This window comes from Salvelinus namaycush, chromosome 25 (assembly GCF_016432855.1).
Source record: "Salvelinus namaycush isolate Seneca chromosome 25, SaNama_1.0, whole genome shotgun sequence".
NCBI classification, from domain to species: Eukaryota; Metazoa; Chordata; class Actinopteri; order Salmoniformes; family Salmonidae; genus Salvelinus; species Salvelinus namaycush.
In genome coordinates, this window is record NC_052331.1 from 14,791,343 (window position 1) to 14,815,158 (window position 23,816).

Below are 23,816 nucleotides of genomic sequence, written 5' to 3' on the forward strand. Positions count from 1 at the left end.
TACTAATTTATCTCTTCATAATCGAATGAATAAATAAATACCATTAAGTTGTGATCATCCACACACCACCCATTTTGTGAGTGATCAGAGGAATCCCAACCTCCTCTGGCTCTGTCCCCTAACCACCATTCTGTTTCCTACAGAGGTTACTACATAGACTACGCTCGAGACAAGAAGGAAGTGAAGAAGAGGGAGTGGAAGAGACATGAGTTCCACTATGACAATGTCTGCTGGGCTCTGCTCACCCTCTTCACTGTTTCCACTGGAGAGGGCTGGCCGCAGTGAGTCCCTGATGTTCCCAGCCCTACACTCTTAGAAAAAAGGGTTCCAAAAGGGTTCTTCGGCTGTCTCCCATAGGAGAACCCTTTTTGATTCCAGGTAGAGCCCTTTTTGGTTCCAGGTAGAACGCTTTTTGTTTCCATGTCAAACCCTCTGTGGAAAGGGCTTATCAAACGGTTCTCCTATGGGGACAGCCAAAGAACCCTTTTAGGTTCTAGATAGCACCTTTTTTTCTAAGTGTATGCTCTTACACCAAATGAATGCCATTTGATAGGGGATTCAGAGAGACTGTTTAGACATTAGAGTGTTACTATTCTCTCTTTCTCTATCTTTCTCTCTCCTCCCCTCCAGGGTCCTGCAGCATTCTGTGGATGTGACAGAGGAGGACAGGGGTCCAAGTCGGGGCAACAGGATGGAGATGTCCATCTTCTACGTCGTCTACTTCGTGGTCTTCCCTTTCTTCTTTGTCAATATTTTCGTTGCTCTCATCATCATCACCTTCCAGGAGCAAGGGGATAAGATGATGGAGGAGTGCAGCTTAGAGAAAAATGAGGTACAGGACAGAAAAGCGCCATACAAATGCACTCCCAGTCTACATACTTCACTCATACACAAATTTTTACAACACAAATATATTGCATTCGGAAAGTATTCAGACCCCTTGACTTTTTCCACATTTTGTTATGTTACAGTCTTATTCTAAAATTGATTAAATAAAACAAAATCCTCATCAGTCTACACACAATACCCCATAATGACAAAGCGAAATCAGGTTTTTATCATTTTTTGCAAATGTATTAAAAATAGAAAAAACACATACCTTATTTACATAAGTATTCAGATTCTTTGCTACGAGACTCGAAATTGAGCTATTTGAGCATAATGTTTCAATTGATCATCCTTAAGATGTTTCAACAACTTGATTGGAGTCAACCTGTGGTAAATTCAGTTGTTTGGACATGATTTGGAAAGGCACACACCTGTCTATATAAGTTCCCACAGTTGACAGTGTATGTCAAAGCAAAAACCAAGGAATTGTCCATAGAGCTACGAGACAGGATTTTGTCAAAGCACAGATCTGGGGACGGGCACCAAAACATCTCTGCAGCATTGAAGGTCCCCAAGAACACAATGGCCTTCATCATTTTTAAATGACTCTTCCTAGGGCTGGCCGCCCGGCCAAGCTGAGCAATCGGGGGAGAAGGGCCTTAGTCAGGGAGGTGGCCAAGAACCCAATGGTCACTCTGACAGAGCTCCAGAGTTCCTCTGTGGAGATGGGAGAAACTTCCAGAAGGACAACCATCTCTGCAGCACTCCACCAATCAGGCCTTTATGGTAGAGTGGCCAGACGGAAGCCACTCCTCAATATAAGACAGATGACAGCCCGCTTAGAGTTGCCAAAAGGCACCTAAAGGACTCTCAGACCATGATAAACAAGATTCTCTGGTCTGATGAAACTAAGATTTAACTCTTTGGCCTGAATGCCAAGCGTCACATCTGGAGGAAACCTGGTACCATCCCTATGGTGAAGCATGGTGGTGGCAGCATCATGCTGTGGGGATGTTTTTCAGCGGCAGGGACTGGGAGACTAGTCGGGATTGAGGCAAATATGAACGGAGCAAAGTACAGAGAGATCCTTGATGAAAACCTGTTCCAGAGCACTCAGAACCTTAGACTCGGTGAAGGTTCACCTTTCAACAGGACATTGACCCTAAGCACACAGCCAAGACAACGCAGGAGTGGCTTTGGGACAAGTCTCTGAATGTCCTTGAGTGGACCAGCCAGAGCCCGAACCTGATCGAACATCTCTGGAGAGACCTGAAAATATGCTGTGCAGCGACGCTCCCCATCCAACCTGACAGAGCTTGAGAGGATCTGCAGAAAAGAATGGGTTAAACTCCCCAAATACAGGCATTCCAAGCTTGTAGTATCATACCCAAGAAGACTCGAGGCTGTAATCACTGCCAAAGGTGCTTAAAAAAGTACTGAGTAAAGGGTCTGAGTACTTATGTAAATGTGATATTTCAGTTTTTTTATTTTTGTAAATTTGCAAACATTTCTAAAAACCTGTTTTTGCTTTGTTATTATGGGGTATTGTGTGTAGATTGATGGGGGGGACAATGTAATACATTTTAGAATAACGCTGTAAAGTAACAAAATGTGGAATAAGTCAAGGGGTCTGAATACTTTCCGAATGCGCTGTACAATTACAGGAGTTCATGAAATTGATTCACATACAATAACCATCTTGGTATCTTGATCAGATATACACTTTTTATTGATCACAATACTCGTAACAGATTAATTACTGATTTTTCCCCCTCTTCTTTTTGTTATCTCTCCATCAGAGGGCATGCATTGACTTTACCATCAGTGCCAAGCCCCTGACCTGCTACATGCCTCAGAACAGACAGACTTTCCAGTACAGGCTGTGGCACTTTGTGGTGTCACCGTCATTTGAGTACACAGTGCTGGTCATGATTGCCCTCAACACTGTGGTGCTCATGATGAAGGTATGGAACCTATAAATTTTTAACAGAGCTTATAAACATGACAGGCCTTTGTTAGAATCTAGTTTCACTCTCAAAGACTCAAATCCATAGGAGAAAGCCCAGTGTGCCCCTGTTTGTCTGATAACAGTTTAATATTACACATCTCAGACTCTTTGTATTAAATATGTTACCCTCTTCTTTGCCATCGCTCTGCAGAGGTTGACATTTATTGTCATGAGTTGTACCCTGGAGGCAGAACTGAGAGGTTTCCACTAGATGGGCCAGCTGCAAAGTCAAATTGGCTATATCATAAAAATAGGTTAAAACAAAAATTAGCTTTTTGGTATTCATTTAAGGTTAGAGTTAGGTATTAGGGTTAGCAGTGTGGTTAAGGTTAGGGTTATGTTTAAACTCAGATTTTATGACTTGGCTAGTAACCACTCTGCAGAGCTGCCTCCAGTACATGAAACATCTCAATAAATGCCAACCTGCTCACTGTTTGATACATCCCGGTATTATCCTGACTGTGTCCTGTTTATCTGCAGTACAACTCCGCTCCAGCAGCGTATGATACAGTATTGAAGCACCTGAACACAGCCTTCACCGTTCTCTTCTCCCTGGAGTGTATCCTCAAGATCATGGCCTTTGGTTTTGTGGTGAGCAAGACAGTAGGACATTAGTGAACTGTTGGCAAAATGTAATTAACTGATCCAATGACATGGTAGCATGTACAGATATAATCTTTTCCATTCAAGAAAGAAGCCTTGCCATTTTACAATGGTGTTCATTTGTCCCCTGACAGAATTATTTTCGAGACACTTGGAACATTTTTGATTTCATCACCGTGCTCGGGAGCATCACTGAGATCATTGTGGACTTACAGGTAATATTTCACTCTAGCTCCTTAACCTTTACCTTGTACCAATTCTGATTCCCAAGGTGGTAGTACTGTAAAGCTTTTTCTCTCAGTAAAAACTAGGCTATTAAAGTTGTAAACTCACTTTGTTCACTTGAGTGCCTTTCAATCAAATCTATCTCTATATGTCCCTATCTGCCTATGTCTTTGTCATTTCTCTAACACCTTCTCTCTCCCCGGACCCTTCTCCTTTCTGTATATTCCTTGCCGTCTCCACCTCTCTATATTTCCTATGGTCTGTCTATCTCAGTCAATAAACACGTTCAATATGAGTTTCCTGAAGCTGTTCCGGGCTGCCAGGCTGATCAAGCTGTTGAGGCAGGGCTACACCATACGAATCCTGCTCTGGACCTTCGTACAATCCTTTAAGGTCAGCCATGTTCTCCCCTAGTTTTACCATCTCTCATGTCCACTTAATAAATATCCAACTTTGTTAATATAAATGGTTTTCAGTCTTTATTTTGTATGTCCCTGGTCCCAGTACACTACGATGGACCACCAACCTTTTCTGAGTTAAGATCATTTTCGCAGTCAAAAAGCAAGCCGAGAACTACCGCTCACAATTTTTTTTTACTTGACTTAATAAATGTAACTTTAAACTAATAAAAACAGTTCTGTATGAATGAGGTTTGTGCAGTAGGTCTAATACATTATCACAGCATATTGCCGATATTCCTGGCCTGCCAATATTGTTCTTCTCAGACCATATTATGTTTGAAAACTCGAGCTCGGATAACAAGATAGATCAGTTAGTGTAGCACTTGCGAGGCACAGCTGAGCATAAATTGAAATAATTTGCTAATAATTTACATTTTTATTTTACTGGACTGGTACCAGCATCTGATGGTCATGGTGCTTTCAAGACAACTGGGAACTCGGAAAAAACAAGGTCAAATCATAACATCAGTGAACATCCGGTCAGAAAGTCGGTGCTCTAAAAAGATGCCAGAGTTTCCGAGTTGGATGACCGTTCAAAACGATTTTCCCCAGTCTGATCTTTTTCACAGAGTTCACAGTTGTCTTGAACGCACTGAAATCAGAAGTCGGAGATTTCCAAGTCCCCAGTTTATTTTAACATGGCATTAGTCTCAGCGGGAGGGAGAGAGCAGCAGAGGGTCTGCCTCTCACCGTCTCTGCTCTCTTCTTCCTGTCCTCCGGTGAGACTGACCAGAGAAAGGGCCAGTCTTCCACCTGATGGCGAACTCGAGTTCATATCAAATTTTATTGGTCACAGACACATGTTTAGCAGATGTTATTGTGGGTGTAGCGAAATGCTTGTGTTTCTAGCTCCGACAGTGCAGTAATATCTAACAAGTAATATCTATCAATTTCACAACATATACCAATACACACATATCTAAGTAAAGGAATGGAATTAAGAATATATAAATATATGAACGAGCAATGTCAGAGCGGCGTAGACTAAGATACAGTAGAATAGTATATAATACAGTATATACATATGAGATGAGTAATGTAAGATATGTAAACATTATTAAAATGACTAGTGAAAGATTATTGGAATCTGTGTGGGAAGCTGGACAGGTAGGATGACTGACAGTGAAGATGAACAGGTGGTCACGGAATGGATGAGACTGAGGCAGGAATTCCTTTAACCATAAAGTGTTATATTTACTGGGTAGTCTGTCTGTGCTGCATAACAAAGGAAACAGAATAACATGTATGAAATTCATAATCACAAAGGTCAAATCATAACAATCATTCTCATTATTAACATATTTACGTAATTCAGCAATTCAGTTCAATAAGAAGTCAATAGGAATCATCATTGAGTCATTTAGGCTCATAACTATTCATCATAATCAGGAGAATAATAATACAAATAATTAAATCAGTGATCGGTTATTCAATCTATAATCTCCATCAGTTTGATATCAGAATTGATCAGTTCAGCAAACAATAATGACGTTTCATATTTCACCTTTCAAGTTTGACTTCTGTGAGGGAAAAATGATGTATTCACCTTATTTGTTGGCTATGTAACAATTATTTACTTAACGAACAGTGAGATATCTCTGTCCTGCTATTGCTGTCTCCACTCTAGCACCCTGCAGCTAGTCTGGGTGTTGAGGACATGGGTTCTACTAGAGATAGCTTGAAGCTGACAATTGATTTGTGTTGGTGATAAAAACCTAAAAGCTAGCATTCTATAGACAAGATGTGGTGTGTGTGACTGGAGATAGAGAGAGCCTAGAAGAGTTAAGAACAATGCCTCATTGTCTCATCTTCATGCATCTGGGAAACTAAGTAAAATACCATCCTGTGTAGATAACCAAGGTGTCTTATGGGAAGGTTAGAAGTGACTGACTAAGCAATCTTGGTATCAGCTATATAAAAACTGTGCACCGTCTGTAAAGGCTAGACTCTCAGCCTAACAGTCAGTCAAGACTGGTAGGCTGACGGTCTCATTATTGCAATAATTAATCGATATTAAATAAAGATGATTGTTTGAAGAAATTACCAAGACCAAGTCTCTCAGTACTGAATTTCCACGACATTTTATATGTACATGTAATTTCATTACATATTAACCAGATATCGATGGCATAATTGGCCTGTGATGATCTGTAGGGCTGTGATTATTGTCTATTTACATTACGCAATAGGTTTGAAGCGTGCGCTCCAAGCCGCGTTCCGCGGTAATGACTATAAATAATAACTGATGGCCCGCTCTCCTGATTGCAACAGATAGTTCAGATGAAAGGTAACAGATTCGGTGGACTTACGTGGATTCACGGACGCACAGAATGTCTGAATTAGACGGAGTTAAGGAAGAGAAAGCAGCGAGGTCGGGCGATGGCGATTTCCTCCTTTTAATGAGTTGAGATCTGTCGGACATTCCACCTGACATAATTAAAGTCCCCTGGCCCAGCTGAGCAAATGGCCATGAATTAAAGGATTATTCCACCAACTCCATGGGCCTTTTCTACAACTAGTGTTCCATTTATTAAAGTGGCCAGTGATTTCAAGTCTATTTATATAGGTAGCAGCCTCTAATGTGCTAGTGATGGCTATTTAACAGTTTGATGGCCTTGAGATAGAAGCTGTTTTTCAGTCTCTCGGTCCCAGCTTTGATGCACCTGTACTGACCTCACCTTCTGGATGATAGCAGGGTGAACAGGCAGTGGCTCGGGTGGTTGTTGTCCTTGATGATCTTTTTGGCCTTCCTGTGACATCGGGTGCTGTAGGTGTCCTGGAGGGCAGGTAGTTTGCCCCCGGTGATGCGTTGGGCAGACCGCACCACCCTCTGGAGAACCCTGCGGTTGCGGGTGGTGCAGTTGCCGTACCAGGTGGGGATACAGCCCGACAGGATGCTCTCAATTGTACATCTGTAAAAGTTTGTGACGGTTTTAGTTGCCAAGCCACATTTCTTCAGCCTCCTGAGGTTGAAGAGGCACTGTTGCGCCTTCTTCACCACACTGTCTGTGTGGGTGGACCATTTCAGTTTGTCAGTGATGTGTACGCAGAGGAACTTGAAGCTTTGCATCTTCTCTGCTGCGGTCCTATCGATGTGGATATGAGGGTGCTCCCTCTGCTGTTTCCAGAAGTTCACGATCATCTCCTTTGTTGACATTGAGTGAGATGTTATTTTCCTGGCACCACACTTCCAGAGCCCTCACCTCCTCCCTGTAGGCTGTCTCGTCGTTGTTGGTAATTAAGCCTACTACTGTTGTGTCGTTTGCAAACTTGATGATTGAGTTGGAGACGTGCTTGGCCACGCAGTCATGGGTGAACAGGGAGTACAGTTGGGGGCTGAGCACGCACCCTTGTGGGGCCCCAGTGTTGAGGATCAGAGAAGTGGAGGTGTTGTTTCCTACCTTCACCACCTGGGGGGCGGCCCGTCAGGAAGTCCAGAACCCAGTTGCACAGAGCGGGGTTCAGACCCAGGGCCTCGAGCTTAATGATGAGCTTGGAAGGTACTATGGTGTTGAATGCTGAGCTATAGTCAATGAACAGCATTCTTACATTGGTATTCCTCTTGTCCAGATGGGATACGCCAGTGTGTAGTGATGGCGATTTCATCGTCTGTGGATCTATTGGGGCGGTAAGCAAATTGAAGTGGGTCTAGGGTGACAGGTTAGGTAGAGGTGATATGATCCTTGGCTAGTCTCTTAAAGCATTTAATGACGACAGAAGTGAGTGCTACGGGGCGATAGTCATTTAGTCATTTAGTCATTCAGTTGCACCGCATCTGCCTCAGGCACAAATTCATGTTGTTCCTATGACCAGAGAAAGTGAAATACTCCTCGATATTAAAATAGACACAATGAACTGCTGCTAATAATAAAAATGCAACGTTAGCGATACACTTGGCTACACATTCATTGCAGCTGCAGCCCGAGTGGAAGTAGAGAGAAGCCCGTTTTATGTTTTGTAATAGTGTTGAATAAAAAACTGTGTTGACAGTGCTGGATAAAACGTATACATGAACTCACTCATAAAAACAGCAGCTCTTTGCTGTATTTGACAGTCTCTCTCCGGTCATGGTTTTAAAAGTTATGAAATCTCACATAGGCTAGTATCAAACTTTGCTGTGGGCAGGGTCGTGGAAGCTGTAGGTAGGCATGGTGATTTGAGCTATCCGATTGGCCAGCACAGTAGGCGCACTTGATTTAGCCACAGATCTCCCGCAGTTTGTATTTTCAGGCAAATGGAATGTTTCAAAAGGGAACACTTTGCCTACCCAATGCGCAGGGCTTCTAAATCAAGTGCATCTGCCATCAACAGCGCAACACAAAAAAAAAGGAAAGCTAGCCTTAATCGTTGGCTTTTCTAGAGAAGTGTTTGGTAATCGACTAGGAATGCCTTGAAGTTCGACCAGTCTGGTTGGTGACCACTGACCTGCAGTATGCTGCCAGAGTGTATGCTATTGGGAAAACCAAATAATTATTTATCTCTTCTTCTCTCTAGGCCCTTCCTTATGTGTGTCTGCTCATCGCAATGCTGTTCTTCATCTATGCCATCATTGGGATGCAGGTAAAGCATCCAAACGCTTATATGCTTTACAATGGTAACTTCAGCCTCAAAGGCATGGATCATCAACTAGATTCAGCAGTGGATGATCAGGGAGCCGGAACATACACCAATAGTTACCAAGAAGCCCAAACAGATATAATATTTGACTAAAACATAATTGTTTCCAGGAGCGCAACTTTCACTGGTGACATATCCCCCACACGTTCTGAAATTTTTGTCCCCCCCAGTTTTATCATTGGAATGTGATACAAAACGAGGCACGGGGTGTTTTAGGACCATGCAGACGCCTCTGAGCAGTACCCCTCACTTCTAAAAACAAAGTTGCGCCCCTGATCGTTTCAAACCATATTTACATTTGTATACCATCCCTTATATCTCTCTATTATACGTGGGAATACTTTGGAACAGATTTCCAAAATTAAAATCACTTGGAGCTGATTTGTTAGTGTTTTTACAGTCTTTTATGACAAAAAACAAAAATGCATGTATTTAATTTTTGCTCAGAAAACATGGGGGGCCGCCAGTTGGGGAACCCTGCTCAAAGGGATGTTGTATCATGTTTTTTTCTCACCTGATCCACACAAGGTGTTTGGAAACATCAAACTGAACGACGAAAACCACATAAACCAGCACAACAACTTCAAGACCTTCTCTGGTGCGCTGATGCTTCTCTTCAGGTGGGCGCATTGAGAAGGACTCGGAAGCTGAACTGAGATATTCTAAACTATAAGTAGATGATTATGCTGACTGATGATGAATTAATATATATTAATAGACTAACTGGTTGATCAAATAATTGCTTGCTTGCTTGATTAATTAATTGACTCATTGATTAACTCATTGATTGACAGGAGTGCGACCGGGGAGTCATGGCAGGAGATCATGCTATCGTGTCTGGGGGGGCAGGAGTGTGAGCCAGACTCCTCCATGGCACCCATGACCATGTCCCCTGACCACGAGGGTGGCTGTGGTACTGACTTCGCCTACTGCTACTTTGTCTCCTTCATCTTCTTCAGCTCCTTCCTGGTGAGGACGCTCCAGAAATACACTTTTTCTCCTTACCTCCACTATTTGTCAGTGCTCCTCTCTCTCTCTCTCTCTCTCTCTCTCTCTCTCTCTCTCTCACTCTCACTCTCACTCTCACTCTCACTCTCACTCTCACACACACACACACACTGATACACAAAGTACATTTTGATTGTGCTACACAAATACACTTTCTCTCCACTCTGTCAGCACTCTCTGTCCATCTTTTTCATTCTCATACTTAAAAGCAGTTATTTTTATTGTATGCATGCACATGTGTACATCAGTATAGCACATACTCTATATTTGTACATACACACATGCTGTCCTTCACATGTCCTCTCCTCTTGTGTGACTCTGTAGATGCTGAATCTGTTTGTGGCTGTGATCATGGATAACTTTGAGTACCTGACCAGAGACTCTTCCATCCTGGGACCTCATCACCTGGATGAGTTTGTCCGTGTCTGGGGAGAGTACGACCGCGTAGCATGGTGAGAGATAAGAACCCCACCATGTCTCAACTTTGCCCAGCAGAGGGCAGTGTATTGATTCACTACAGACAAAATAGGCCTAAACTGCCTTAATTCCTGTGCAAGATTTGCCAACTTGTTCTGTTTCAAATTTACACAAGCTCATAATGAATGCCTTTACCGTTTCCTTTTTTCCTCAACTCTCTCTCTCTCCTTCCTCATCTTCTCTGTTTCTTCCGTAGTGGGCGTATACACTACACTGCCATGTATGAGATGTTGACCCACATGTCTCCACCCCTTGGTCTGGGGAAGAAATGCCCCAGAGGTATGGCCTACAAGGTATGGGAGAAACACTTATTTTCTTCTTTTTAATTTAAGTTGTTTTACTGTTGTTTACTCTGTCCCTCCCTCCCTCCTCCCTCCCTCTCTCTCTCTCCACAGAGGCTGGTGTTGATGAACATGCCAGTGGATGAGGACATGTCAGTCCACTTCACCTCCACCTTGATGTCTCTCATCCGCACCGCTCTGGAGATCAAGATCGCACGAGGTCAGGGAATGAGTTGAGTTTGAAACCACCATGCATCACTGCATCTGCATGCATTTATCCAGTTTAGACTTGGTCTTCCATCTTAAGCCTGGAGATCCACAAATCCTAGGGATGCAGGCTTTCGGTCCAGCCCATTACTGGTAACACACCTGATTCAACTTATAAATGGCTTGATGATTGTTTGAGTAGTTGAATCAGGAAATTTAGCAAAATCAACAATTTCCACTGCCTGTGTATAATGGATGAATAAATATCTATTTTATTGTGCTCCAGGTGGGGAGGACCGAGTAGCTCTGGACACTGAGCTACAGAAGGAGATCAGTGTGATATGGCCGTACCTCCCCCAGAAGACCCTGGATGTACTGGTGCCCATCAACAAAGGTCAGACCCACGTTAGAGAGATTTGGAGAGGTAGAGCTGGGAGGCAGTCAGTCACTCAATGACTAGCAATCTAACTGTGTTTGTGTCTTACAGATTCCGACATGACAGTAGGTAAGATATATGCCTCCATGATGATCATGGACTACTTCAAACAGAACAAAGCCAAGAAGCTGAGAGCACAGCTGGAAGCACAGGTCAGATGTACACACTATATTAACATCATATATACTGTATAAAACTCACTTCTCTTTTGTATAAGATTATCAAGGCATCTGATCTGTTGACACAACCCAGTGCCTGTAGTGATACATTGCTTGGTGTGGTCTCCTCTACAGAAGGCCAGCCTGATGCCGTTCAAGAGGCTGGATGCCTCGACTCTCTCTGAAGACATTCTGTACAATGCCCATCCCCTGCCCTGCATGTCCCTCAGTGCCGGCTCCGCCCTGTGAGTCAATCCACGCTGTGTGTGTGTGTGTGTGTGTGTGTGTGTGTGTGTGTGTGTGTGTGTGTGTGTGTGTGTGTGTGTGTGTGTGTGTGTGTGTGTGTGTGTGTGTGTGTGTGTGTGTGTGTGTGTGTGGACGTGTTTAACTATACTTGTGGGGACCAGGATCCAGATTCACAAAACACTTCTTACACAAAAACGTAAGCTTCTTAAGAAAGAAAAAGAAGTTCATAAGTGCAATTCCTCAACAATATCTTAAGATTGAATGATTTTCTTAAATATATTTTTGAGTTTCTCAAATATCTTTTCACAAATCTTCTTAAGATGTTTGTTGCTAGGCAACAGTTTTAGGTAGCTATCTAGCTAGCAATGGCAATCATGTTAGTCTATTTCTCACTGAGATTACTGTTCTAAAACATGTTTTGGGGTTCAAAATAATCAATACTGAAACTTTCAGATGAAGTTTGTGAGTGAATTAAACATGTTCAATTGCTTTCCTGAGCTTTTTCTCTCACTGCCCTGAGTTTAAGACAAGGGTTTAGCTAGCTTGGAATTAAGAATATTTCCAATAACTTTATCTTCAAGAATCACATTTCTTCTTAACTTTTTTCTTAACGAGAAACAAGAAATAGCGCAATACATTTTCCAATAACCATTTTGAGGAATAGCAACTTTGCTTATCTTTCTTCTCAAGTCTATAGTTAAGGGAAAAATGGCAGTTAAGAATAATTTTTATTTTAAGAAGGTTTTGTGAATCTGGGCCCAGAAGTCCCCACAAGAATAGTAAACAAACTAAAATTTGACCAACTGGGGACATTTTGTTAGTCCCCACAAGGTCAAATGCTATTTCTAGGGGGTTTAGGGTTAAGGTTAGAATTAGGGTCAGGGTTAGGAGCTAGGGTTAGTTTTAGGTTTAGGGTTAAGGTTAGGTTTTCAGGTTAAGGTTAGGGTTATAGAAAATATTTTGAATGGGACTGAATTGTTTGTCCCCACAAGGTTAGTTGTTCAAGACTGTGGGTGTGTGTGTGTGTTGTGCCTTTAGTAAGTATTTGACAGTATTTCATGTGGGGGTTGCCTCCATCTGTAGGACCAGAGGAGGCCTGGTGGCATTGAGTCCTCTCTCCCAGGACCTGTTCGCCATGCAGCCCATGACCTCTGACCAGGACACCAGCAGTCAACACTCCAGGGTAAGGAGAAGTACCAAGGACTACGTACTGTACTGTAGAAACTTATCACAGGAGTACTGTATATCACACTAAACTAGCACAGACACCAACACATAGTACACCAACAAAGGAGGCTTTATATAATTTAGTAAGCATACAATGACAGCTCTATAAGGCCCTTTGCTAGGAGCCAAAAGGAAAAAGGAAAATCACATTGATATAGTAGCTATGGGCAAAATATGAAATACTGCACAATGAATACCTAACCTCCTGCGGTAAAGCTCAATATCAACCCACACATAGACAACAATGAATCAATGACACATCTAGTAGTAAGGGTTAGGGCCAGTTGTTTTAGTAGGTTTTGTGTTTTTCCCCCTATTATTTTGCAGGGAATGCTATTTGTAGATCAGTGATTATACACCTCACTTTGCTCAAGCCGATCCTCTCCAATGAACTCGGCAGTTGTAGCAAAAAGTTGGTAAATTAGGCTATGTTTATACAGGCAGCACAATTCTGATCATTTTTTACCAACAACATCAGATCTTTTTCAGAGCTGATCTGATTGGTCAAAAGACCAATTAGTGAAAAAAAGATCAGAATTGTGTAAATGCAGCCTAATTGAGCCATCTTTAGCTACAACTTCCGAGTCCATTGGAGAGGATCGACTTGAGTGAGGTGTAGATTCACTGCTCTACAAATAGTGGGCTGCCTGTTTAAACGCAGCCCTAGAGGCAGTTTAAGGGGAGAGTCAATGACCACATTTACATGCACACCAATACCCCATTATTATTTGGGATACTCAAGTATTCTGTTTTTGAGTCGACTCATATAAATATCCTATCCCGTTTACAATAACTGGAAAAAGCCTATATCCTGGTTATGAGAAACCCGGAGAAGATGCCTGGGATATTCTGATCTAAAACGGGATACTGTGTAAACATCTTATCCCGTTTATTGTGCAGGCTCAGTTTCGCATATCATGCGTATTGTGTGAAGATGTTTTCATCTGATTGTCAAACAAACAAATCACTTCAAAAAGTAGTCTACCTGTGCAGTTCGAGCCACCATATTTATTAAATAATAAATGTTGCTTATTATAATTAATTTACTACTTGCTACTTTCACTGCTATGTTCACCTGTAATTTAGACAAGTTTCTGTTATACAGTTGAAGTCGGAAGTTTACATACACCTTAGCCAAAAACATTTGTTTGCAGTTTTTCATGCAGTTTTTCACAATTCCTGACATTGAATCCTAGTAAAAATTCCCTGTCTTAGGTCAGTTAGGATCACCACTTTATTTGAAGAATGTGAAATGTCAGAAGTTTACATACACTCAATTAGTATTTGGTAGCATTGCCTTTAAATTGTTTCACTTGGGTGAAATGTTTCGGGTAGCCTTCCACAAGCTTCCCACAATAAGTTGGGTGAATTTTGGCCCATTCCTCCTGACAGAGCTGGTGTAACTGAGTCAGGTTTGTAGGCCTCCTTGCTCGCACACACTTTTTCAGTTCTGCCCACACATTTTCTATAGGATTGAGGTCAGGGCTTTGTGATGGCCACTCCAATACCTTGACTTTGTTGTCCTTAAGCCATTTTGCCACAACTTTGGAAGTATGCTTGTGGTCATTGTCTATTTGGAAGACCCATTTGTGACCAAGCTTTAACTTCCTGACTGATGTCTTGAGATGTTGCTTCAATATATCCACGCAATTTTCCTACCTCATGATGCCGTCTATTTTGTGAAGTGCACCAGTCCCTCCTGCAGCAAATCTCCCCCACAACATGATGCTGCCAGCCACCGTGCTTCATGATTGGGATGTTGTTCGGTCTGCAAGCCTCTCCCTTTTTCCTCCAAACATAACAATAATCAAATCAAATCAAGTTTATTTTATATAGCCCTTCGTACATCAGCTAATATCTCGAAGTGCTGTACAGAAACCCAGCCTAAAACCCCAAACACCAAGCAATGCAGGTGTAGAAGCACGGTGGCTGGGAAAAACTCCCTAGAAAGGCCAAAACCTAGGAAGAAACCTAGAGAGGAACCAGGCTATGAGGGGTGGCCAGTCCTCTTCTGGCTGTGCCGGGTGGAGATTATAACAGAACATGGCCAAGATGTTCAAAATGTTCATAAATGACCAGCATGGTCAAATAATAATCAGGAATAAATGTCAGTTGGCTTAACCATAATAATCATTATGGTTAAGCAGTTATATTTTTGTTTCATCAGACCAGAGGACATTTCTCCAAAAAGTGTGATCTTTGTCCCCATGTGCAAACCGTAGTCTGGCTTTTTTTATGGTGATTTTGGAGCAGTGGCATCTTTCTTGCTGAGCGGCATTTCAGGTTATGTCGATATAGGACTCGTTTTACTGTGGATATAGATACTTTTGTACCTGTTTCCTCCAGCATTTTCACAAGGTCCTTTACTGTTGTTCTGGGATTGATTTGCACTTTTCGCACTAAAGTACGTTCATCTCTAGGAGACAGAACGCGTCTCCTCCCTGAGCTATATGACGGCTGCGTGGTCCCATGGTGTTTATACTTGCATACTATTGTTTGTATGGATGAAAGTGGTACCTTCAGGCATTTGGAAATGGCACAGTATGTAAACTTCTGACCCACTGGAATTGTGATATAGTGAAATAATGTGTCTGTAAACAATTGTTGGAAAAATTACTTGTGGCATGCACAAAGTAGATGTCTTAACCGACTTGCTAAAACTATAGTTTGGTAACAAGAAATTTGTGGAGTGGTTGAAAAACAAGTTTTAATGACTCCAATCTAAGTGTATGTAAACTTCCGACTTCAACTGTAATTTCCAACACTGGCCATATTATAATTTCCGACATTTGGTAGGACATTTGTTTATCGTTTGATACATGCAGCGTCTCTTCTGTCAAAGTAAAGTAGTGCTACCAGAATGTCTTACATCAGTAGAATTAATGCATTGGTGATCTAGTTAACACCAGTAAAGTTGTCTGTTTTGTATAGGGACCGGGGAGAAAACGCAATAACTCAAACAGTGGAAAGATTGGTCCTGTGCAAAATGTCCAAATGTCATCAGTTTGACCGGTTTTAAGGAAATGAAAAGCTGAGAAAACGACGAAACACCTTTCTGATAAGACTTCAGTTGGTCTTGGGCGCATATTTCATGTGGTTAAAAAATACTGTCTGCTTATATAAGTGTCAAAGATTACACATTACAGGCACATTTGTGTTTTCTCAAGAGATGCTGAAAGAAAGAAATATTTCTCCACTCGTGTTCCTGAGACAAAATGAACATTTGTTGTATAATTTCACTGCAAGAAATTCATTTTTTTATTTTCTTTTGTAAAAGTGTTATTGTTGCATTTCCTTTAAAAACAGCTAATTTTTGTACAGAATTTTATACACATAAAAATGGCATAAAAACATAAAACACAGTATTTGAATATTACATTTAAATGTGTTAAAAAGTACAAGTTGTTAAAAACAATAGAAATAACCATGAATAAAAGTACTTTTCCTTGTAAAAACGTCAAGAAATTCGTAATTCTGGTTAAGGTGTTGTCTTGACAGTTGCTGGACCTGGGTTGGAATCCTAGTCGGGGCTACCCCACGAATTTGCTACAACACACTTCCATGGTTGGTTTAATTGACTCGCCCCTTAAACAGCACCTAATTTACCAATTTTTAGCTATACTTCTGAGTCTGTTGGAGAGGATCAGCTTGAGCAAAGTGAGGTGTAGAATATCTGATCTACAAATAGTATTCCCTGCCAAATAACAGGCTGTTAATTAAGATTCGAAGAGCTACGCCTCCCCTGGCTTAGGCGATCCCCCCACCAAACACTCAAGTGCAACCAGACATTGATTGATTGATTGGAGACAACTTGTGTCAATTAAAGAAGATCTCCTAGGATTTTCTACCTGCAGCAAACCTAGTGGATAATACTGGAAATACCGGTCAAATATATATATATTTTTTTTTAAACAACTGTCCCTAGTAATGGTTGAATGAAGATACTAGTAGTGCATTACAGAGCACAGCATTGATGTTTCAAGGTGTTTCTGTCCTTGCCAAGTTGTAGTCCGGTTAGTGGAGGTTTGAAAGGAGATGTTGTCATTCTCAGTGCTCACTGTACTGTTTCTATGCTGTTTGGTTGAACTGGTCTGCAGTGTACTTTTTGCCCTATAGGAATCTGTTAGTGTTTGCCTTCTTCTATGTATATTTTCACTGGGGAGTAACATGACTGGCTTTAAAGCAGGTGAACTTGTCTGGCTCAGTATGTTTGGTGCATCCAGATCTGAACTTGCATGAGTGTGTGTAACAACAGCCCGATAGTTGTTCTGTCCTCTCTCTTCTCATTTATTGTCGTAGCGATGTGCTTATGTCGCCATCTCCTTACGCCCTCTGACTCTTTCTCCTACTCCTGTTTTACCCAATCCTTCTGGGGCCAGTCTCCTTGTTGTCATTGGTTGTTAATCTGTGGCTCTTTGGCTGGAATGGCTTCTGATTGGTTGGTGATGATGGAATGGCTTAAGTTTTCTCCCAAATTATTACGACGTAACATTGGCCGAAACAATCCTTGGATGGAATCCCATAAGGCAGTTAGTCCCGGTATTAAATTGACCAGCCTGATCTGTACTGTACTTTATCTCTCCCCTCGTCCCTCTCTCTGTCTCTGGTCTCATATAGGTGAGTGCAGGGGAGTTCAGTGGGTTGATTCCTGACTCACTGGCGCTCCCGTTTGGCAAGGGGCTGTGTGTACGGGCCTCCTCTATGCCCCGTCTGGCTGTAGAGCCACAGGTACTGCCCTCTGACCACACTGACTCCTCCAGGGGCCAGAAGGGCTACACTGGTTGTGCCATTTGGAGAGAAAAATGGGTTTATGGATCTTCTGTTTGCTGCTGGGTTTCTGGAGAGGGATAATCAACATGGATGTTTCAAAGGAATGCTAGCTTTTCAGAATGGTGTTTGATTAATCCTGGGTTACTGGTATGTTTTGTCTCTGTCTTGCGCTAAACAATGAGTTGAAGAGTAAAATGAAGAGGTTCAAGCATCCTAGTTGACCTGTTAATTTCCTGGAATAGTGAGCATGGATATGGATTAAAAACAGAGAATGCTGCACGGATCGACAGATGGATGAATTACCTTTGAAAATAACAAAACCTATTTTATGGTACATGTGGGTATTTATTTGTGTCTCCCTCTGTGTGCGTGTGTGTGCAGACGGAGATGGCCAGTGGCTCCATTAAGCGGTCCTCGTCTACTGTGGCTGACCAGAGGGTTAATGGACTGTGGCAGGAGGAGAAGAAGAGTCCTGATAGACTGTACAGACCACGCCACAAGAGCTACAAGGCTGCCGGTCAGTCTCCACTCTCCAATTTCCACTCACGTGACCTCTCCTCTTATCTCTCCTACTGGCATGATGAGGGATGTTACTGTGTGGTTATTGTTTGCATGTGTTAATATGTCAATTTCCGTTCCCTACATTTTCCCTTTATTTTCTTATGTCTTTATCCTATATACAAGTGCCACTTTTCCTTTTCTTTTATCCTAAGTGCATCAATGATCTACCTGTCAACATACTTTTTAATGATCTACAGTGTTAAAAATATATATTTCGATATATTTTTATCTTGCTTTCCCTCTCTGTGCTCCTTTCCATGGTCTTCCTCGTCCTCCTCCAGTCTCCCGGTCAGAAAGAAAGAGGCAGTTGGACACGGAGAAGGAGCGCGGGAGGTCCAAAGAGCGCCGCCACCTCCTCTCCCCAGACACATCCCGCTGTAACTCTGAGGAGAGGAGTCTGCAGCCCTCATGCTCCCCTAGCCGAGAGCGCACACACCCCCTGGACAAACAGGTAGGCCACACACACACACACACACACACACACACACACACACACACACACACACACACACACACACACACACACACACACACACACACACACACACACACACACACACACACACACACACACAGAGCGTGGATTGACTCACAGGGCAGAGCTCTGGTGTAAACTCTGGTTGAGACAAAGTAGACCACAAACACATACCCACATTACACAATAGACACTTTTAAAAAAGGCAATCAGACGTCTGTATTAAATGTGTTTCGACTCCTGTGTCCAGGGTAACAGCTCCGACAGTCCCATCCCCACCTCTGAATCTAGTACCCCTAGTCGCCGCCCCCTGTCCCAGACCCCAACTCGCTCCCATCCCCACATCTCCTACTCCCCTCTGGTGTGTCGCACACACCCTCCCTCCGGGGACGATGATGACGACAGGTGCAGCCCAGAGACCCAGAGGCGGGGGGAGGCCTCCAGAGAGGCAGGGGGAGAGGGACAGACCGGGCCAAGGGGTCGTCGCCACCACCACCAGCAGGGCTCCCCTCTGCGTCGCTACCCGTCGGAGCCCTATCTCACCCTGCAGGAGGACGAGCACAGTCCGGACCCCTCCGGGTTCATGGAGACACTGACCTTCGAAGCGGCGGTGGCCACTAGCCTGGGACGCGCTAACACAGTCAGCTCCACCTCCAGCTCTAGCTTCAGCTCAGCCCGACGGGGCTCCAGGAGCGGCTGGCAGATCCCCAATGGACACTTCCGGAAACGCCTGGCTCAGACCGTCTCTGTTGCAGGCTGTGAGCCACTCAGCGACACAGAGGAGGACGACCGCTGCTAGGAGGGGGAGGAAGTGGTGGTGGATGAGAGGTGAGGAAGGTGCTAGTGTATAAGATGTACTACAATATAAAATAAAAAGGGACATTTGTCGCTCTCTTGCATTACTACTGCATACCTGTGTGATTGCAGTATGTTTGATAAAATGTGAGGGGAGAAAAAAATTAAGAACATCCATTTTTTCACTTCCTGCAGGTGTGATCCCTTTTAAAGTCACACAGAAAATGTACAATAAATATCTACCCACAAATATTTGACTGTGGTTTATTTATATTCTGACTAACAAAAGAAAGTGACTAATAATAAACCTCAAATAGCCTTGGATGTACAGAAAAGATGAAATAAATAGAAAGGATAGAATTACGTTATGTGTCAATAGGTATTGTCATTTCTGAAGGTGTTTCTCTGACATTGATTTTGTGTTTCTCTTAACAGTGTATGTGGGGTGTGTGAATATGTGCAAAATAAGGAGAAACAATATCTTTGAAAACCATGGTTTTTGTAAATACATGTGATTTTTGTCATAAAATTGTAATGCCACCAATACCACTTGATTGTCTGAGTAGGATACATGGCCATAGAGAAGGTTAACTGTTGACATATTATAAAGTTAATAAAATGGAATCATGTCTGTAAAAAAATACACCCAAACAATAATTGATCAAAGCAATGTGTTATGAAATGTAGTAGAGATATTTTTTTTTACCTTCTGCACCCTCCACCATTAGATTTCCTATCCATTTACTGTCTACAAAGGGAACACACTTCTTTAGTAATTATCTATTCATACGTAAACTATGTAATTCCTGTTATAAAATGTCAAAGGAATAAAACAATGACCAATAGGACAGTTATCCACTTTATACAAACAGGAAGTGAATGGCACACTCTTCTGTTGGGAATCTGTATGATTTATTTCATTTTTTTACCGATTTGCAGGACAATTGAAAGCAACCAACAATGTTATGAAATGTGATAAACTATTTTTCAGAAAGGAATGCCTAAATATCCAGTGTGATTTGAAAGACAGTGCTTTGCTATGAACTGGACTCTAGAGACCGAAATGACTTGAATTATACCCAGAACAATTCATTCAGAACAATTCAATTCATCAACAAACCTTTATTAAGTCACTAGGAAAACCAGCAGACCATTTGCCTGTCTTGGACCAACTTTCATCTTGTCAATGTACTGTACCTGTTTTTCTTCAGTTGTTACAATATTCTACCATTTGACGGATTCATTCCTTGTCATCTTCCAGAATCAATAACTGGCACAGAAGCAATCATGAACATGAGTGTTTTGTTGTTCATCAATGTAGCCGTCCACATTCTCCTCTTCTACATTAGCTTCCAACATCATCAGTATGTGTCAAAGAACTCACTGCAACTGTATATCTTCCTCCTTTATTATTTATGTCAATACTGTATGAACCATTACAGACGACAGATGTAGAAAGATGTTTTCCACACCTGGTTTCACCCGTTATTTAGAATGGTTTACTAATAATGTACAGTACATTTATATCATGTTTTCTGTAGGATTATAAGAGACAATATCCCTTTCTGCTCACAACACGCTTGAAGGATGGAATAGGATATCTCTGGAATATTAATTTAAGGTATTTGTATTTGTTTTATTTGCCTGAAAAAGGGTAATGATTCTGCGAAACTCAGTTAACCAAAAAACATGGAGAATTGTCCTGGAATGCAAAATAGTTGTTTGGTTTATATGTGTATAATAGTTGTATATATTAATAAAAGTGTCCTCAATTGCACATACAATATGTGGCTGCTTGTCTCCATATCTCAGGTAGACTAGACCAATGGTCAGAGGATTTACATCATCTGCCATATTGTGGATTCAGAGATACCTATCTAACATAACACATAAGGTTTTTCTTTAATGGGAGCCTCTCTAACGTAAACCAGTGTGGTATACATCAAGGCAGCTGTCTTGGTCCTTTATTGTTTTCTATTTTTACTAATGACCTACCATTAGCCTTGAGTGAAGCCTGTGTGTCTATGTACACTGATGACTCAACATTATACATGTCAGCTACCACAGCAAGTGATATCATTGCAACCCTTAAAAAAGAGCTGCAGTCAGTTTTAGAATAGGCGGCTATTAATAAGCTGGTCCATAATATATAAAAAACTAAAAGCATTGTAATTTGGACAAATCACTCGCTAAACCCTAAACCTCATCTAAATCTTGTAATGAATAATGTGGCAATTGAGCAAGTTGAGGAGACTAAACGGCTTGGTGTAACCTAGAATGAAACTGAAGTAGTCAAACATATTGATGCATTGGTTGCTAAGATGGGGAGAGGTACTGTATGTCCTCGATGAAGTGCTGCTCTGCTATCTTGACTTTAACATTAATCTGAAGACTGTTATTTATCTAATTAACTAACTATGTTAAATTGTTACCTGATTAAATTAATAATGTAACAGTTAACTCATTAGGATCTGGGGCACCACGAGGTTCTCTAAAACGACGTTGGGGGCGGCTTATGGTAGAGAAATGAGCATTCAATTCTCTGGCAACAGCTCTGGTGGACATTCCTGCAGTCAGCATGCCAATTGCACACTCCCTCAAAACCTGAGACATCTGTGTCATTGTGATGTGTGACAAAACTGCACATTTTAGAATGGCCTTTTGTTGTCCCCACCACAAGGTGCACCTGTGTAATGATCATGCTGTTTAATCAGCTTCTTGATATATCACACCTGTCAGGTGGATGGATTATCTTGGCAAAGGATAAATATTCTCTAACAGGGATGTAAAGAAATTTGTGCACAACATTTGAGAGAAATAAGCTTTTTGTGCTTATGGAAAAATTCTGGGAACTTTTATTTCAGCTCATGAAACATGGGACCAACACATGTTGTGTTAATAATTTTGTTCAGTATATATACACTACCGTTCAAAAGTTTGGGGTCACTTAGAAATGTCCTTGTTTTTTAATTAAAGCACATTTTTTGTCCATTAAAATAACATCAAATTGATCAGAAATACAGTGTAGACATGGTTAATGTTGTAAATGACTATTGTAGCTGGAACTGGCAGATTTTTTATGGAATATCTACATAGGTGTACGGAGGCCCATTATCAGCAACCTTCACTCCTGTGTTCCAATGGCACGTTGTGTTAGCTAATCCAAGTTTATCATTTTAAAAGGCTAATTGATCATTAGAAACCCCTTTTGCAATTATGTTAGCACAGCTGGAAACTGTTATGCTTATTAAAGAAGCAATAAAACTGGCCGCCTTTAGACTAGTTGAAAATCTGGAGCATCAGCATTTTGTGGCTTCGATTACAGGCTCAAAATGGCCAGAAACAAAGAACGTTCTTCTGAAACTCGTCAGTCTATTCTTGTTCTGAGAAATGAAGGTTATTCCATATGAGAAATTGCCAAGAAACTGAAGATCTCGTACAACGCTGTGTACTACTCCCTTCACAGACCAGCGCAAACTGGCTCTAACCAGAATAGAAAGAGGAGTGGGAGGCCCCGGTGTACAACTGAGCAAGAGGACAAGTACATTTGAGTGTCTAGTTTGAGAAACAGACGCCTCACAAGTTCTCAACTGGCAGCTTCATGAAAGGTGAGTAATTGCATTTCTGATGTCCAGAAGCTCTTTTCGGTCATAAGAGACGGTAGCAGCAACATTATGTACCAAACAAGTTACGAACAATGCGAAAAAAAGAAACAAACTAGCAATAGTTCTTCCTGGCTGTATGAAATAACACTATCCTGCCGATAGAGTGTATATAATCCCAAATCTAATATAGATTTTCTGGGCTAGCAATGTAAGAAATAATACTGCAAAGTTTCCTATTGACTAGAAGCGAGGCAGCCCTCTCTGTCGGCACCATCAGCACTTAATGATTCTCTACACTATACTCTACACTACACTATACTTAATTGTTTTGTTACATAAACTGAAATTAGGTGAACTATTAGAATTTTTGCATTGAAGAAATGGCGGAGCGATTTCTGCATAGTGCATCTTTAATTATTAAGCAAGTGAGGAGTTTTTGAGAGAGTGTGGAATTTAGTCGAGAAAAAAATTAATTGTTTTTTTGATACCTGAGGCTTATTTGATCTAATATAAGTTAAGTAATGCTTAGGTTGTTATGAGCATACTGATAATAAGTGTGATGCACGTGACATTCTGGTAAACTGAGAAAAAACACAATTCATTGAATTGTCCCTGTTGAAATTCAAGGCATCTATGCATATTCATGAGGCTAGAATAGCATCTCACTCTCCATTGAATACAGGCGGTTGACGTCAACACCCTTATCGAATATTGAAAATATATTCAAATAACGAGATGTATCTACCAATCCAGAGAGGAATGGGCGGGAGCTTGACATCCCGCTGTTCCGCTCTATGGACAGCGAATCCCATTGTTAGGGCGGAGTCA

The 23,816-nt window shown here is 41.7% G+C and overlaps 1 protein-coding gene across 1 annotated transcript in view; it reads left to right on the forward strand.

Annotated features, from left to right (window-relative positions):
- The window catches only part of LOC120020661 (voltage-dependent R-type calcium channel subunit alpha-1E-like), a 76,437-nt gene extending 57,050 nt beyond the window's left edge, over window positions 1-19,387 (forward strand). Inside the window, exons 28-47 of the mRNA XM_038964366.1 lie at window positions 144-281; window positions 631-832; window positions 2,628-2,792; window positions 3,317-3,427; window positions 3,574-3,654; window positions 3,938-4,057; window positions 8,620-8,685; window positions 9,271-9,362; window positions 9,537-9,711; window positions 10,075-10,202; window positions 10,424-10,520; window positions 10,623-10,728; window positions 11,002-11,109; window positions 11,203-11,303; window positions 11,445-11,554; window positions 12,639-12,738; window positions 17,400-17,510; window positions 17,934-18,069; window positions 18,395-18,564; window positions 18,839-19,387. Coding sequence (XP_038820294.1) covers window positions 144-281; window positions 631-832; window positions 2,628-2,792; window positions 3,317-3,427; window positions 3,574-3,654; window positions 3,938-4,057; window positions 8,620-8,685; window positions 9,271-9,362; window positions 9,537-9,711; window positions 10,075-10,202; window positions 10,424-10,520; window positions 10,623-10,728; window positions 11,002-11,109; window positions 11,203-11,303; window positions 11,445-11,554; window positions 12,639-12,738; window positions 17,400-17,510; window positions 17,934-18,069; window positions 18,395-18,564; window positions 18,839-19,387 — 2,866 coding nt within the window. The remainder of the gene's footprint in view (window positions 1-143; window positions 282-630; window positions 833-2,627; window positions 2,793-3,316; window positions 3,428-3,573; window positions 3,655-3,937; window positions 4,058-8,619; window positions 8,686-9,270; window positions 9,363-9,536; window positions 9,712-10,074; window positions 10,203-10,423; window positions 10,521-10,622; window positions 10,729-11,001; window positions 11,110-11,202; window positions 11,304-11,444; window positions 11,555-12,638; window positions 12,739-17,399; window positions 17,511-17,933; window positions 18,070-18,394; window positions 18,565-18,838) is intronic.
- Window positions 19,388-23,816: the final 4,429 nt, after the last annotated feature.